We start from the raw sequence: 17,912 nt of genomic DNA, 5'->3' as shown, positions 1-17,912 counted from the left end.
GGGGCGGGGCAGACAGATGCTGTCTTAAAATGCTGTAGGAGACGTTGTAATTTTAACATTTTTCGGACACGCGTACGTTCTTCCATAAACCACAGTACAAGGGATAAAATTGGCTTCACCTTCTACTGCTTCAACTCAACTTCCAGAATGGCAGAAAACCCAAGAGACAGTTACCAGTGGAAAAACAAGATAGAATTCTTCAGAAATAATCATGTCTGGTGTGATGGGTTGTATTTTCTAAATCTCACAGCTGAAACTATCAACACGGATCTGATAATACCTGCCCTGGAGACAAACGGCCTGGATCTCTGTAATGAAAAGATACCAGACTCACAGTTTTGTAACAGTGACATGGCATGAAATTATGCTCTGTCACATGGCATCGGTTGGTATTTGCAGAACTAACGCAGTGTGAGTGGAGACGGTTTATAAAATGTGAAACAAGCGATGGGGTCCAGACTTTCTGAATGCTCCATATAGGGACAATATTTATATAAAAAAAAACTAAACTGGGGGATATTACATAGATGACTGAATGATAATGTAATAACAGTATAATAATTAAAGGAACTGTTTAATATTTGTACATCTAATTGCAAAGATATTTAGAACTACCTCTAAAACGTAGCTAAGTGCTCAGTTTCCACCACTAACAGCTAAATATTACATGCTCTTCTTATTGGTTGATCAATAGACTTTATCATTGATGAAGTGAGCAATAATACCTGATAAAGTATCGCAGTAAACTTTACAGTAGTGATGGCGAAAACGAAGTTTTCTGAACCAATATAAAGCAATTGTGTTTAAATTGTTCACTGTTTGGAAGCATTTGGTTCAGTTAAAATATGGCGACACCTGCAGGGCAACTTAGCATTTGGCTGGGACAGCAAAGGGCAAAGTCTCTTGAAACTGTAAAGCGCTGTTCTGGGTGTTTAACAAGAAAGATTCAATGTGCATCTTTAAATTTTTTACAGCTTTTTTACATTAACAATATACTGTATAGTATAATACTTTGTTTTATGTCATTGTGCCACCATAAAATACTGTATGTAATAAAGATATGCTTTTGCAATATTGGGAAATGCTTGTGTAACAAAATGGAGGCGATGCTGGTCAGAGCTGAGATTTTTTTATTTTAAAACAACATAATTTTGCTTGGGTTTGGCTTAAGCCTGTTTCTCATCTTTGTCACTACATCTCCAGCTTTGGAGAAGACTTTTTCACACGGCAGTGAAATCAGAATGTGTAGTGTTTGAATGTGTCCCCAACGTACATGTATAACTGGCTGTTAATTGTGTGCTAATCTTACCTACACCTCACTCTCCCTGGCTATAAATCAATGAAACTATAGCAATAACGCACACAAAACTCTCATGTTCTCAAACACCCACGAAGTTCAGAGAAATTGTGCGAGTTTGAAAGCCCTGCTTTATTTGGGGAGTCACGTAATTTTCATGTAGTGATGCGAGGCATCGAAACATTATGCTCGAAAAAAGCTCGATGGTGTTTTGAGTCGTTTACTTTGAGCATAACTGCTTTACAGCATCAGAAAGTGAGGCCGGAATATAGATAAATATAACGCATAACAGCCCCCCCCACCAACACCAACAAATAAGCAAATAATACGATCAGTAAAATATTTGCAATTGCAATTGGAAAACTCTTTAAAAATGATTTGTTTCTTGTCATAGTATCTGCTCAAAATAAAGAACAGAGCATATAGTACTGCTGTCAGGGTAATGGTGTGAACGTGACAGCCTGGATGGGAATTTTTTCTAAAGAACTATGGTAGTGAAATGTTATTTTGCAGGTCTCAAATTTAGCTTTTTTGTTTTGCATTTGGAAAAAAAAGTACATCAATAATGCTTTTGACCATAATAATAATCATCACATGCAGAAATAGCAGCAATGTGATAAACGACATGACATGAATGACAGACTGCCAAGAGCTATTCATAGCTTCAGTTAGGTCTACACATTTATACATTTAATAATATGATTAAGATTATAATGAACACAAAACTTCCTGTCATTTCTCAGATACACTTCTAAATTATACTCAATTGTGTTAAGTGTACAGAAGATACTGGCGATGTAAGTGTGAATTTCATTAAATTAATTAAAACAATTAATGTTCGATATAAGCCAACATCTGCATCTGCTAAAATAGCAGTGTAAGAGCAGCTTGTATTGTGAAAGGCCTGACCGGAAGCCCCCCCGCCCGTGCTGCAGTTGGTCAGTGTGTGCCAGCCTGCTCCGTTACTCTCGGTACAGGTCGGCGGGTCACCGGCGGGCAGTAGGGAGCTCCAGAGAAACGTTCATGGAGGAAATGCGAAGTTTTACCAGAGAGGACCGGAGGAGGAGGAGGAGACAGAAGACAACTTTTTCTGTGGTAAGCACAAACCTACAACCGACATTACTAATATTTACCGTGGACTTATGGTAGTTACCGGATAGGGTGGCGTTTAGATGGTTCGTACCGAAGCGCGCGCGCGCGTGTGTGTGTGTGTGGCCCCGAGGCTTTTGTCCCTGGAGCTCCGTTCCCATGGTGAAGCTTCATATCGGCTCGCGAGACTGACTGGACGGACCCGAGAAGTTATGGGTGTTCGGTTTAACGTTACTGCGGACTTTGGCGTTTTCCTTAAGGCCGTCCGGGTTTAAAACTTAACCTTCCTCTGTGAAATGATGAGAACAAACCTGAAGATGTATGATGATGCCAACAGAGGTAAAAACTAGCAAACGTGGATGTGAAATCGATACAGACGGAAAACCACGAGGATGTGAAGGAGACAACTACAGTGATATACATTTAACAAGTGAGTGATGATGATGAAGTGATCACCAAGGGATGCCGGAGGAGACAGAAACGACTTCTAAGGCACTCAAAGTTGATTCACAATGGATTTAAAATGTGTCAGCTATCAACGTCAAAGTGATACAAACACTTTCAAAGTGGCGTTTCAAGGCACGCAAGACTAGGAGATGCAAAATGAGTACAAACAATTGCCTATCGCATACCATCGAGTTCTTACAGTGACACGATGGAACCATGAGAAACAGGAGCTGGGTATGGCTTTATTCCTGCATGTTAGATGATGTGTGTTTGGACTGAAAACATTTTCAAACAAAGATTCAAACCATTAAGAAGTTGATGAAAATCTTCAGGGAGCAAATTTAGCTGTTTTTGTTTCATTAAGAAAGCAAGAACATGGTGGGACGGTAACTGACAGACTGACAATTAGGAAAGAGCAAAGAGCAGTTCAGATCCAGCCACTCCAAATCCACTCCGCTTTCTCCTACAAATATGGTTTCTACTGGTTCCCCTGGTTTAAAGGAAACAAGATGGTTGACAGAAAAAACAAAAAACAAAACAACAACTGCAGGCCAGATGCTGTTTTGGCTGCAATGATGCTTATGGACATGGCCAAATAACAAAATTAAAATCACTGGGCTTCATTACAGTTGACATTTAAAATAAAAAATTTAAATGTAACAGATGAAAAGTTTTATGGCTGCAATAATTAGATCCACAGCTTTTTTCACATCTTTCATATTGTATCACATTGTTTTGTGTGTGTCGAGTCCTCAGTGAATTTCAGTGTGTCCTGTGTTGAGTCCTCCAGGTGTTGGTGTTGCAGTGATAGGTTGTGATGGATGAAGCAGATCATAGTCACTATGTTGCTCAGCTGAAGGCCGAGTTCGATAGCTGTGACACAACGTCCACCGGCTTCTTGGACAGAGAAGAGCTGACGGTACTCTGCCAAAAGCTGCAGCTGGATGCTCACCTGCCTTTGATTCTTGATACGCTGTTGGGAGAGCGAACCTACACCCGGGTACGAGACACTGTTTCTGTCATGTATCACTGAACTAGAAACATCATCAACATATCTGTTTTAGATACAGATAATGGCAAAAAAAAAGCCTTCAGATAAAAGTATGTTTAAGGAGGAGAGTGAAAGAAGGCCACAGATTCAGTTAATTTGGTTGCTTCTTGCAGATAATTTTATAGCTTCAGCTCCTACTAACTGCTAATACTTTAGGTGCCAGCCAAGGTTCCACAACAAATAAAATCTCAAACTGTGATAGTGTCTGCTAACCATTTTCTATTAAATATATTTAAATAAGTATTCAAAGATAAAATCCTTCACTATTTACAGAGTTGAGGTACAGCTCCTAGCTATGTGTCCTTATATATATTTATTTATTTATTTATTTATTTATTTTTTTAAAGGCGCTTAAGTTGTAGAAAGACATTGGCTTTCATTTGACTAAGACAGCAAAAATGGGACTTTCAGGTAGGAATGAAGGGGTGTTATCAGTATTTAAACAAAATGCTGTTTCAGGACTTCACTACCTGTCTTAAACTGCGCCTTATATTTCCCTTATGTTACGACAAAATTCCGTTAAAATGGCCAGTAAGTGTAAGAGATGTTGAAGGTTGAAACGACCTCTGAAATGGACGGCCTCTGTACACTTTTAGGTAAGCAGCAAACATTAGACAGACTCAGTCAGACTAGTTAGTAAACATACAGGAATATTTAGCAGCGAAAAACCCAGATGGTTCCCTGAGACAAAGCAGAGCTAAAAGAGTGGAAACACTGTACTTAGCTTAATCAGATGATACAATCATGACAATGCACAGATCATCATGTTGATGGGTAAGTGCATAAATAGGCATGTATGATCGCATACTCCGTACATTTTAAAAGCTGTGTTAAAGCTTGTTCTGTTGCCAGTAAACTGGAAAATTTAACATGAATGAGCTGAATCTTTTCTCTCTCTCTCTCTCTCACTCTCTCTCTTACTTTCACCTTTCTTCCCTATTTGGGGTCACCACACTAGTCAGCTGTGTCACTTGCGGGCTCGGCAAAAGCCCAAGCCTACCACTGCTAAACATGAATGAGCTGAATTTATCTGTTTTTATTCCCCAGGTGAACTTTGAAGAGTTTAAAGATGGCTTTGTGGCTGTCCTGTCTCGCTCTCTAGACTTCAGCACATCAGATGATGAGAGCAGCTACCTGGAGCCTGGTAAGAAACATCCAAGGATGAGCAAGAAACTAAGCTTTGGTGATGTGTAGACAAGAGTAGACAGAGTTGGAATAAAAGTAAATATGGATATTATGTATGTGTTATATTTCTTTCTTTTGTAACATAGTGGCTGGGCACTGACTGTGTGTGTGTGTGTGTGTGTGTGTGGGTGGGTGTGTGGGTGTGTGGGTTGGTGTGTGGGTGTGTGGGTTGGTGTGTGGGTGTGTAGGTAACTCCATAATCCTCCTGATTTTACTTTAGGTGGTTCAGGTGGCTTCACTTTCATTTCATTAATTTATTTCAAAAATAGGGATTGTTCCTATTTTCTGTCTAGGTGTTAGGAATTTGAGTTGAGTTTTTTAGAAATGCTTCATTTTATAAGTTATTTGAAATTGTGTCATATACAGTTGCGTAAGTAAATCATGCCTTTTACTTTGCCCTTAGGTTTGTTTGTTTGTTTGTTTGTTTTTTTACTCATCTCCAACTGCTTATCCGTTTCTGGGTTGCAGGGAGCTCTGAAGCCAGCTCGCATTGGGCAGGTTTCCAGTCCATCACAGGGCCAACATACAGAGATAGAAAGAGACAAACAACCACTCACACTCAGACCTACAGACAATTTAGAGTCACCAGTTGCCCGAAACTGGAGTAACCGGCAAAAACCCACATAGGCAGAACATGGAGACTCCACACAGAAAGGTCCCCAGGCCTGGGAATTGAACCAGCAGCCATCTTATTGTGCTAACCACTATGCCACTGTGCTGCCTTTTGTTGGGGAAAAATTAAATGTAAATGGCTGTTTTATATATAAACTTTGGGTGATTGGGTTTTTGTTAATTTAAAAAAATCTGGGCTGAGGTGTATGTGTGACATTACTGAATGATTAAAGGTCCATATAGTCTAAGGGTAGACATGTATGTTTAATGGGTCATATTTATAATATGAAAGTATCAAAATGTTCAGTCCGCAGAGAAATGCACACAGCCCGTATTCAGACCTTAACTGTGCATTAAAATCAGCTGTGGGGACTTTTGATATATTGTGATGTCAGAAGTATTGGATAACTGAAGGTGTAAATTATGGAACTTTTAATTCATTTATTTGAGACTTTGAGAGTCAGCAGCTAAAAAAACATTGTAATGTAATAAATAAAGGTATTACTTATCCAGCTGAAGAAAAGATGGAGACAAATCATATTAAAACCACATTAAAATTACATGACTGAAAAACCTAAGGACAGGGCAGGACGGCATAGTGGTTAGCGCTATTGTCCCATAATGAGAAGGTCGCAGGTGCAGTTCCCAGCCTGGGGCCTTTCTGTGTGGAGTTTGCATGTTCTCTCCGTGTCTGTGTGGGTCTCTTCCCACTGTCCAAAGACACGCATGTCTAGGCTAACTGTTGACTCTAAATTGTCAGTAGGTCTGAGTGTGAGTGGTTGTTTGTCTCTGTCTATCTCTGTATGTTGGCCCTGTGATGGACTGGAGACCTGCCCAATGTGAGCTGGCTTCAGAGCTCCCTGCAACCCAGAAATAGATAAGCAGTTGAAGATTGAAGAGTGGGGAAAAAAAACCAATAAACAAACCTAAGGGCAAAGTAAAATGTATGATTTACTAACACTTAATAAGCTATAAAATGAAGAATTTCTAAAAAAAAAAAATAATAATTACTTGGATTAAGTGTGATTCACTTTACTAACCTCACAGCTCAGTTTTTTGATTGTTTTGTTTTCCAATCACTGTGAAACCAAATTGTAAATATGTCAACATGTCTCCTTCAATGTTTTGTAAAGCTGACGGAAGGAACTGAGGTAATTTAGTTTTTCAGTTTCCTAAAATACAGCCTGCAGGAGATAACATTGGTCTCAGTCTGCTTAAAGCCCTGGTCCTGCTGCAGAGGATTCTTGTGTGACAGATTTTGGCTCCAACCATTCATTAACTTCTTGTTTCTGGTCTCAAATCTCCTCAGTGACTCTGCAGCTCCTCTGACCTACATACAACCTGCCTGTCAGTTAGTAACTTTCCTGCTTTTCCTGGTCTCTGCAGTCAGCCCAGAGGAAGTGGAGCCAATATTTGTGAAGGGAACAAAGCATTATGGTCAGAACTCCTGTTCTGACAGTAAACTTAATGCTGCAGTGACCTGTGACTCGGAGGATTCACCACTAACTAGGACTGAGGCCACAGATTCATCACCACCTGGTGTCTGCAGGGCCAAACTGAGACAGTCCATGTCTCTGGACAGTGTGGAGGTAACATGGTTTGAATATGTCTTCTACAGTCTGGGTCCTGATGTCATAGTAATTTAGTTTAATTCAAAATCACATGATTTTCTGGCCTTTCACACTGAATCGTTCATCTAACCAAGTCAAGTGTTGAACTTGTCAACCAATCCAGGCTCTTTCTTTACCATAAGTTTGAAAACAAATTTTTCTATGTTTTTAACCACTCAAACATAAACTTTCAGACTCTACTGAACCTGGTATGGAGAGAGTAATTTGGTCAGTGAAACAGTTAATTTAACCCTTTAGGGTCTGACCCAAGAAATGTAGGACAGAAAATGTATTTTTTTTTTTTTTATGTAAAGTCATTATTTGGCCCTTTAATAAAATATAAAGAATTTGTTTTTTTTTATTGCATATTTGCTTTTGTTTTGTGCCAATTTAATACATTGGGCAATTTTTTTCCCTTGGACATCTGTAACAGCTGTTTTTTCAATCTATTTTTCTTTTATTTTGTCAAGTGGTGGTCTAAGAAAAATCAACACAAATAAAATCGTAATATGGCAAAAAAATTTTGATGAAAGTAAAAGGTCTCACAAAATCAAATCAAATCAGGTTAATTTCTATAGAGCCAAATCATAACAAAGTTACATCAAGGCACTTTACATATAGAGCAAGTCTAGACCAAACTCTTTATACAATTATTTAAAGAGACCCAGCAGCACTTCTGGCCAGTGTGAAAGGCCAGAAAATCATGTGATGCCCCATGAGTAAGCACTTGGCAACAGTGGCAAGGAAAAACTTCCTTTCAGAGGCAGAAACCTCAGGCAGAACCAGGTTTGATGGGGCGACCATCTGCCTCAACTGGTTGGGTTGGGAGAGGGAGAGAGAGGAATGGATGAGGAATTAGAGCAGGAGGAGGGGATATTCAACGCAGGTGCAGGTAGGAACATGGGGAATCGATGATATATGAATGGAGTGGAACAGCAATATAGATGGTTAATTGTGATATAGCCCTACGGTACTGCGTACTAAAACATCTTAAGGATCATTGTGTGTTCACACAGACGTGACAATGTGAAAATCATTTAACAAATGATAACAATCTGGAGTCTGATGTCAATAAGAAATAATTCAAAACAGAGACATGTTTAATAGGTAATTTTATTACATTTTGAGAAACACAAGTGAGCTGCAACACAAAATGACCAGTTCATAAGTTTATAAGTTTGAATTATTTTAGTTATTAAAATGTAAGTGGGTTTATCATACAGCTGTACTGGAGATTCATCCCTCAACACCTATTTCACATCTAAAATCTCTAGGGTGGCACTGTAAAAACCTTGGCTCTCCACAATCATAATCACTGCTCCTACGGATGTCATGATGTTGTAACCTCTGACCTTTGCCCTTACAGTTATTGCTGACTGTAATTATTAAAGAAGTCTGGGCTTTTTTTTTTCCTTTACAGTTTCAGTTTAGACTGTGAGGTTCTGAGAGAGGACAATGAAGTGAAAGAAAGCAGGAGGTTCCAGCTGTGTGATTATAGACTCATACACCCACACACACGCGCACACACATGCATGCACTCAGACCCACATATACACACTTGCGCACGCATGAAAACACATTCGGAATGAAGGCCACTGTTTGCTTTATTTTGGCTGGGTGAGGTCCGTCTCATATATCCAGACATGCTGCAGTGAATACCTGAGGGGGAAGGACAGGGGGAGGTTCGAGGAGTTGGCTGAGGGAGGTTTGGTGGTTTTTCAGGGCGTTGGAGGCTTTTCAGGAAGTGGGATTTTGAGGAATGTGCCCACTGGCAGAAGTTTGCCTCTGGTTTGAATGCAGATCAAAGATGCATCACTCTAGCTTTGTGGGACAGTTGTGACTTTTGTTTTACTGGAAAAGAAACTTTTCAGCTGCTTTTTCAACTCAAAAAGGTTCAGAGCACACTGTCATCTGTTTGAGCTTCTGGCTGCAGCAGGTACTTTCCTGAAAGAAAGACATAAAACAAACACACTGGCATGCCCATTCTCCTGAACCATAGGTTGCACCCCAAACAGATGCCTGTCCCTACAGTGGGGGGCCCACAGGGAGGGGATTTCAGCAGGGCTCATAACCACAGCCCAGTCACCAGACAGTCAATGATGAGCTCCCATTCTAGTCTTGGATGCCCCTGTTTCCATAATCTGAGTGAGGGACACCATCTCAAACACTGCCTTCCATCTAGCTATTGCTGTTGAATTGCTCTTAGGCTGGCTCCTACCCTGCAACCAGTTTGACAGCTTTCTTTTTGTTAGGATGGAGTGTCCATTTCAAGTGAAGAAATTTAAGTATCTTCATGTCTTGATCAAGGGTACAGTAGGATGGCAGATGATTGACCAAAGAATTGATGCAATCTCAGTTTAGAGTGAGCACTTTACTGGACTTACCAGTAAACTGGACTTCGATTTACCAGCCTCACCTGTTGTCATGAGCTCTGAAAAGAATTGGAATGACATCATAGATACAAGCAACCTAAGCCTTTTTCCCCACAGGGAGGGTGAAATCAGTGTTAACAGACAGGTTGAGGAGCATTTGGCTAGAATTCCTAAAGACCATCTTGCTTTGGAGGTCTTACAGGCCTCTGGACAGACTTGGTCTCAGAATCCTCCCGGAGCTTTAAAGTATTGCTCAATAGGGGAACATCTGCACTACATCGCCTAACCTGCTACCAGTGAGACCTGACCCAGGATAAGTATAAGCAGAATCATGTAAAGTGCCTTGGTATAACTTTGCTATGATTTGGTGCTATATGAATAAATTTGATTCAATTTGATCAGGCAGCACGGTAGCATAATGTTTAGCACTGTTGTCCCACAATAAGAAGGTCATGGTTTTGGTTCCCCGGCCTGGGACCTTTCTATACAGTGTTTGCATGTTCTCCTCGTCTCTGCGTGAGTTTCCTCCCAAAGACATGCATGCTCAGGTTAACTGGTGACTCTAAATTGAGTGTGAGTGGTTGTTTGTCTCTGTCTGTCTCTGCGTGTTGGCCCTATGATGAACTGGCAACCTGTCCAGAGTGTACCCCGCCATCACACAGAGTGAGCTGGGATTGGCTCCAGCATTCCCTGCAACCTGGAAATGGAAAAGCGGTAGAAGATGAGAGAATGAATGAATGATTTGATTTGACTTGAATCGATTAATGGATGGGTGGGTGAATAAATAGCTGGACTGATGGATGGATGAATCAATCTGTGGGTTGGTGGATGGACAAATGGACAGATTAACAGCTATAGTTCACCTTAAAGGCTTAAATTTATGCTCTCACTCTCTTATGTTTCTCAGCAGGTTGGATTGATGGTCTAGAGTCAGGATGAATGACTGGATGAAAGAGTTAGAGAATTTAGGTTGTTGCAGGTCAGACCTGACATAGAACAGTCTGCTCATTTATAAAGTTTCAACAGCAAACACATTATTGAATTCATACTGTGATTTGTATTTCACATTTTTTAATACAACATCCTCTGGGTTGGGCATTTGATCCACAGTTGCTCCTGATGTTCAGATGCTAAATAACAAACCCAAATATGAGTTGTCTCTGTAACAGGGCTGGAAAATCCTGCAGTTCAGGGGGTCCCAGAGGAAACAAAAGCACAACCTCCAGAACCAATATCACTGTGAAATATTGAGGACAATTGTGTAACTGGTTTCACTAATGTAGAGTCTGGAAAAAAAAAAACAAAACATGAAAATTGTGTGTCTGACAGATGTAGACTAACTAACCCGCTAATGCAGCGCTTTCTATAACACTGTGAAGTTAATGATTTATCTGCTACTAGTCAATTTTTCACATTGGCTTTAACCCCTTTTTCTTTAATCACTACAGCAATTAAATGACAGTGACACAATTTATACATATTGCATACAGTTTATATATGACTGGAACAGAGATATTGTCAGCTCCACTCAGACAGAAAAGAGGACACTGCATCACATAATGTGAATGTTTTTAGCAACTGAAGAGTTGAGGTGTAGCTCTAAACAAACTGATGTGATTAAAGACGTTCTCATTCTCAACAAAAACGAATGGTCAGGTAATTTCAAAAGATCAGCCAAAACACCAGCACAAGCTGAAATTAAGTTCCAGAGGATTATGTTTTTGTCTTTTACTCACAGTCACAGTTCGATTGCTGGTGCAGATGATCTGAACAGTCTCAAATACCTACACATTTCTACTGACGATGATGGGCTTGGCATTTTTATTGTTAGTGGCAGAGAGCAGACAGAAAGAATTTAGTAGGCTAGTGGAGTAAGTGAGTACAGGAGAATACGAGAGAAGACCAGTAAGAAATTAGCTAAAGGAAAGCAGCTACTTAACACTAAAGATTTTATTGAAGAGGAAATAGCTGAAAGCATAACTGACGATCACTAAGAATCAGGGTCACAAAATTTAGAGCAATGCAAGTGTAAAGTTTGGCAACAGTTTGTCTAACTGAAAAAGGTAAAAACCGCCAGACAATGGGAAACAGAATCGGGTAACATACTAGAACCTCAAAGTGAGGAATTCTGAAATGCTGACACAGGAAGGAAGGGGAGCATGTCGAGTTAACACAAGACATTGGTGCAACTAGTTAGTGCAGGGACGTAGTCACACAGGCAGATAAAGAACTTGATACAAACTTAATAGCGCATGTTTCCTCTGATGCAAAGCTGCTATGTCTATATCTAGAGCTCAGAAAACTCAGTGTTTTCTCATGCTCTTGGTAAGATGAATTGCTTGAAAATTTAAATTTCATTGTATTTCTTTGAATTTGGTTTGAACTGTTTCAGTAATGAATTCTGCTAGAAAAGTCATAGGTTCAAATTTCAACAAATACAGTTACATGCTAAGATGTTTAGCGTGACAGCCTTGGTCTATACACTGAACTACAACACAGAAACAATATGCTCAGTCTGGCAGAAGTGATGACCGCTCAGGAATCCCTTCTGGTCGCTGTTTGGTCTGTTGGCATTACTAAACACACACACACACACACACACACCCTTACCCTTACTTCTCTCCGAGCAACCTCTTTTCACATGCTGCTGTTAGTTCAAACGAGTTTAACAAGCTGGTTAACACACAATGATAACAGTGTGGTGCCGAGTTTCATTGATTTTCTCTGCAGAGTCTGAAGTCTGATGAAGAGGTTGGAAATCAGAGGGAGAACATCCAGCCAGAATTTCCGTCTAAAGGTACTCTTTCTATCAATTAATTTTTTTTTAAACTGCAGAAACTTAGCTGCCTGTAACTTGGTTACTCTCATTACTGGCTCTGAGAGCCACGTGACTCTGTGTTTAAAGTTGCCTGCCGTCCGTTAACAAGCAAAGAACTCCTACCTGATGGAGTCAACCTGGTGTGGGACAGACTACAGAGTGACCATGATATTGTTAATGATTATGTTTCCCATTTATACAATGTACACCTTACATTTAATACACACACTTACCGTATTTTGCGGACCATAAGGTGCATGATAAAACATATATAAAGCAAAAAAAAAACTGTCAGGTGAGTCAAACTTTATTCAACTCATTAACAATAACTCAAAATATTGTTCAGCTGTGACAAATATAGAAAAATACACTCACATTTTAAATCATTTGTCTTCCACAAATCCATCAAATTCCTGATATGGATTTGAAAATTGGGTTTACGTTAAAAACCTAATGTTGGCTTGACGTCTAATTATAGTAAGGTAACACTGACTAAATGTTGGATGATGGTTGCTTGCCAGCACTACATAATTAGTTATCTAACGTTGTCTGACGTTGCAACCCATATCCAACCAAGGACCAACGTTAATACAACATCCCTGTGTCAACTGGGAATGCTCTGACAATCCATCAAGTTGAGCGGCTTCGTGGCACTAAAACATTTTGAACGCAGTGTACCACATAAAATTGGTTCGTGGTCAGTAAGCACAACAAGAGTTCATACATAAGGCGCACTGCCGATTTTTGAGAAAATTTAAGGATTTTAAGTTCGCCTTATAGTGCGAAAAATACGGTATATATTTCATTTATCTATGCATATCCATTTGGAGAAAGTGTAAATTTAAGGGAGTAGTTCAACATTTTGCCAAATATTTATCCCACTTGTGTCTATTCAGTTTAACATGACACTCACCAGAACTAGTACTGATCTCCAACCAACGTACTGAAGAGGTTTTAGTTTGGTACTATTTACTGGAAAACCGGGGGAGGACATAATAGTTCTGTGCTCTGTCTCAGACATCACCTTTCACCACCAAACACCACCAGATTGTTCAACATTGTCATTTGACATGAGATAAGCATGAGATAAACAAGTTAGTCAGAGAGCGTTGCCTGGAGATTGATTTGGCTTCATTTGGACAGATTGAAACTATCTGTTTGCTTCTTTTCCATTATTTAGACAAACTAGCAGCTGGCTGTAAGGTACAGGGTTTCCCAAATGTTGAGCTTTTAAACTTTTGTTTGAATGTCTGAATGTTGTCTGAATTTGTGTTCTTTGCAGCTGATCCGCAGGAGGATGTGGAGCAGAGCGTTAATGGAGGAGGAGGATCAGGGGTCCATGTAATGATGACAACTTATGAACATGGCCTACAGCAGCATAACACAGAGGTAAGACCCTGCTCGCCACCTGCAGGACCTTCCAAGATCTCCAGGGCCAGTTTGGCTAAATCCAAATATATCATGATATGAAATAACATCAAATCAAAATTTATTAAATTCAATTAATAATGTGGGGCACCACCCAGAATCCGGGACCATTAACCAAACTGTAAACGTTGCTTCATAAACAGTTGTTCAACAGATTGAGCGGCAACTGTAAAAAAAAATAAAAATGAGACCTCTGTGGCTTCTAGCAGGCTTAGCCTTGTGAAATACCCTTGCTGCCATGTTGTTTGTATATCTGGCGCGTCACTCTGACTCCTGTGCAATTTTAACACCCAGGCCAGTGCATGCTCTTATGCAAGGAGTGGGGTTTGCTGCATAATATCAATTGGACCATGGAGAAGACACAAAGACATAAAGAGCTGAACTGGAGGAGCAAGATATAATATTAAGAAGATATGAATCCTATAAATCAATCGTTCAAACTGAAGTTAACACAACTGTAGCTGCTAGAAAGCCACACAGATTGCTGGAAAAAAACTGACTCTGTCAATGCATAAATTACCGGGGTTACAATATTAAGTCCCCACCATATCAGCAAACTTTAGTGTGTGTCCCATAAATTTTTTAATCACTTGTTTGACAATTTTAACCTCATTACTTCAGTTCCAATCTCCAGTGGAGCAAAGCGAATGTGGGAGCAAGTCCGTTTACCTTGTCTAGAAAATCAAACGGATTAACTCGGTTACCAAATGTTCTCTCCCTCTCTTTAGAGCTCCTTTGACGGTTTCATTGCCCACATCAATGGGCTGGTCTGGGAATGGACAGGCCATTTTCCTAGAAAATTCATTGGTCAGTAGGCAGTCTAACATATCTGCTGAGCTCTTATCCTGAACTTGTTTTCCAATAGAAGGTAAAGCGCCTTCGTAAGACAAACCCAGGGTTAAACCTGAAGTTACCTCATTAGGTGATACCCAGCTTTGTGATACAGGCCTCTTTTCTGCAGTGGCTTGTTTGGTTTTACCTGCTCCACCGAAGTTTGAGGCTGTACCACAAGTTTGTCTTCATAGTGTAAGATGGGGGTTTTGTAAGAAACCAAAATGCTGCCTGTTACTGATTTGGAATGGAAACTCACTAGGTTATTTCTACAGTATCAAATACTAACAAAGACGGCCTGTAGGGATTCAAACCCAGGACCTCCTATTTACTAGACAGGCACTTTGACCAACTAGGCCATAGTGCCATTAGATGTTGTGAGTTTTATGATATGACCTTCACACTCAGCAAGAATTTTGAGAGCTCTCCAAGCCATTTTTAGTATTTTTTTTGAGTGAGGTTTGGTCTGCACCTTAAATATATTCTCATTAGGTTTATATTGCGTCCTTGATATTTTGGACCTCATGACAGAACTACAGAAAGTCCATGAGCCTGCAAGTGTGGTGAGGTCCAGACATTTGGATACCACCTAATAGCATTTGACTGCCTTTTGTTTTGACCATTGAACTCTTCAGGGTCTGGACTTGCTGCTGAGAAAATTGGACGCCAACCTGGACGGTAGAGTCAGCAATAGGAATTTCCAGTGTTTTGGTTCCAACCCGCTTTCCTGCTCCACCCCAGTGCAACCAGCTGAGCAACAGAGGACACTGCACAGGGTAGAATGCACACACCCACAATACAATTATTTACAATAATACTTCAGATAGAGTAAAACCTGCATCGAAACCTTTTCACCTCCTTCCACCCTTTCATATTCTTTATTTGTTGCTACTAATTTTCAGAAAATTCAATACAGCTGCAGTAAAAAAAAAAAGCTAATTTACCACAGCGACATTTTGGGTGTCTGTGCAGCTCCTGAATGCAACTTCATTAGAGCTCCAATCCTGGGGCTCTGCTGCAGCTGAGAGCAACAACTCCAATCAGGTGCTGCAGATGAACAGGAAGCTGTTCAGACAGATAGGTAGAAATAATCATGTACTGCACATCAGGCCTGATATCAGGCTGTGGTTTATTGAAGTGGGTGAGGACAGACAGAACAAGCACTCACACAGGGACGCACTGCTATATGCAGGTGAAGGTAGTCCATTGTTTAATTTCAAACTTTGTCTCTCCGTGTTATAGACTGGTGGGTCTGAATGTTTTTCCCAGGCCTCACAATTGAATTTTGAGTGAAAGTAGGATAATCCAGATTAGGGATTACCATTTTACATAAGAGCGGGTCTGTATGAGGGGCCTGAGGAATCTGTTAATTAGAGTTGGTTTTGAACCCCTGTGTAGAAACCAGGCTCGAGCTCGGTTTGAAAACAAGGAGACTCACACCTTAACTTCTCATCTTTGACAATTGTTTGACTCTGGTTTCTGGTCATCTATGCAGTCCCAGTCACTGTTAGAGGAATGCTCAGCTCGCTCCACCTCACCCTCCCTTCTCACGGCCGCAGTTGGTCAAAGGATTTTCAGCCAGCTGGATGATGGCTCGGGATGCACCAAACCAGAGCGTGTTGTTGCCCTCTGGACCGAGGAGGGCATCCTGAACAGCCGGGATATCCTGCAGGTCAGTACAGTCCAGATCAATTCTCTTACTTTTAGTTAGACCTGCAATTACCTTCAGAGTCATGAACTAAAGTAAGCTTTCCATTTATTCAAGAGGAAAACTTGTATTTTCCAACTATTATCCCTAACAACGTATATTTACTTTTACATAGTTTGTACACACACTTTTACAACAAATTTCTACAAACAATAAAAACTACCCCTGCATGTCCAGTTAGGTTGTGTCAACAAACTGAAATTATCTGGACCTGGTCACAGTTCTGGGATGGCCAGTAATTATGATTTAAAAAAAATGTATGTATGTATGTTATATTGAGAGAGAGAAACAAAATTGGAGATTCAAGTGAGAAATAAACATTTAAAGAACTAGCTCTGGCTGCAGGTGAGGTAAGTATTATTTCTCATCCCTGTAGACTCTGGACTTCTCTCTGGAGGAGCGTATCAGTCTGGAAGACCTGACTCTGGCCCTGGACAATGAGCTGCTGGTCAGTGGGAATGGCATCCACCAGGCGGCGCTCATCTCTTACAAGAACGAGATCCAGCACCTGCAGTAGGTTTACAGAGCTGAATCATTCTTCAGTGGAAATGTGTGGATCAATTTCAATCAAGACTTTGTCACTGACACGAACTACAAACCAACAATAGCATTGTGTTGGTGTTCACCTGTGCTGATTAGCTCTGTGCCTGTGTTCACCTCAGGCTAGAGCTGAAAAGCAAAATGAAATGGATTTGAAGATTGATCACACTTTTGTGCAAACTAAACCCTGATAGAAACTAGGCTAACAATTTTCTTCTTCTTTCAGTCATAATACTAAGTGAGGCTAAACACAGATGACTTCAAGCTGAAACTAGAGCAGCAAAATGTTAACTATCCTTATCAAATGTAACCAGTGAACTAAGTTTTGAGTGACATAATTGAGTTTCTGCCAGATCTACTGACCTGTAACTCAAACAATTTCAACTTCAACTGGGGCCTGGAGGTCAGAGGTCAGATCAGCATCATCAGACATCAGCTCTCTTTGAAAGGGAAATTGGGGAGAGAAAATTTTTATAAAAACTGATGTGCAGTTCAGAAGATGAGTGGCTGTAAGTGGTTGTAATGAGTAGAGGGCTGATGCACAGTAGTGAAACTCAGATTGATTCCTATGGATGTTGGGTAAAATAATATCCAGGTCTAGGCTAGCTATGACCCTGGATTTCTACAAAAACGTGTCTGTTTAAAAATACTTAGAGGAGTCAAATAGATGTTCAAGTGGAAGCAGGAGATTTTCAAGATAAGATACAGTACAATTAATACCCTGTAATAAGGCATAAACCTGAGCGCCTTCCTGAACAGAGTAATTTGGTGGTCACTGACACAAACGTGTTGTCAATACATAAATTCACAATGTAATTTTCCAGAATTAAAATCAGAGCTTCATCACCTGTTGTTCGATTATGAGTTCATTCAACATTGACACCAATATATTTTACCAGCACTGGAATGAAGAGGTTTTCCACT

The 17,912-nt window shown here is 40.2% G+C and overlaps 1 protein-coding gene across 4 annotated transcripts in view; it reads left to right on the top strand.

Annotated features, from left to right (window-relative positions):
* The first annotated feature begins 2,238 nt into the window (after positions 1-2,238).
* The window catches only part of ninl (ninein-like), a 29,591-nt gene continuing 13,917 nt past the window's right edge, over positions 2,239-17,912 (top strand). For 2 of the 4 annotated variants that reach the window (XM_029520770.1, XM_029520767.1), the window contains exons 1-9: positions 2,239-2,392; positions 3,624-3,833; positions 4,932-5,028; positions 7,068-7,270; positions 12,394-12,460; positions 13,764-13,870; positions 15,376-15,516; positions 16,236-16,412; positions 16,825-16,961. In XM_029520770.1, the coding sequence (XP_029376630.1) occupies positions 3,651-3,833; positions 4,932-5,028; positions 7,068-7,270; positions 12,394-12,460; positions 13,764-13,870; positions 15,376-15,516; positions 16,236-16,412; positions 16,825-16,961 (1,112 nt within the window). In that variant the 5' untranslated portion in view covers positions 2,239-2,392; positions 3,624-3,650. Of the gene's footprint in view, positions 2,817-3,615; positions 3,834-4,931; positions 5,029-7,067; positions 7,271-12,393; positions 12,461-13,763; positions 13,871-15,375; positions 15,517-16,235; positions 16,413-16,824; positions 16,962-17,912 lie in introns of all 4 variants that reach the window. The other 2 variants (XM_029520768.1, XM_029520769.1) reach the window with 2 other exon arrangements.

This window comes from Echeneis naucrates, chromosome 15, assembly GCF_900963305.1.
Source record: "Echeneis naucrates chromosome 15, fEcheNa1.1, whole genome shotgun sequence".
NCBI lineage: Eukaryota > Metazoa > Chordata > Actinopteri > Carangiformes > Echeneidae > Echeneis > Echeneis naucrates.
Note: the sequence above shows the minus strand (reverse complement) of the source record. Positions and strands in the feature narration are given on the sequence as shown.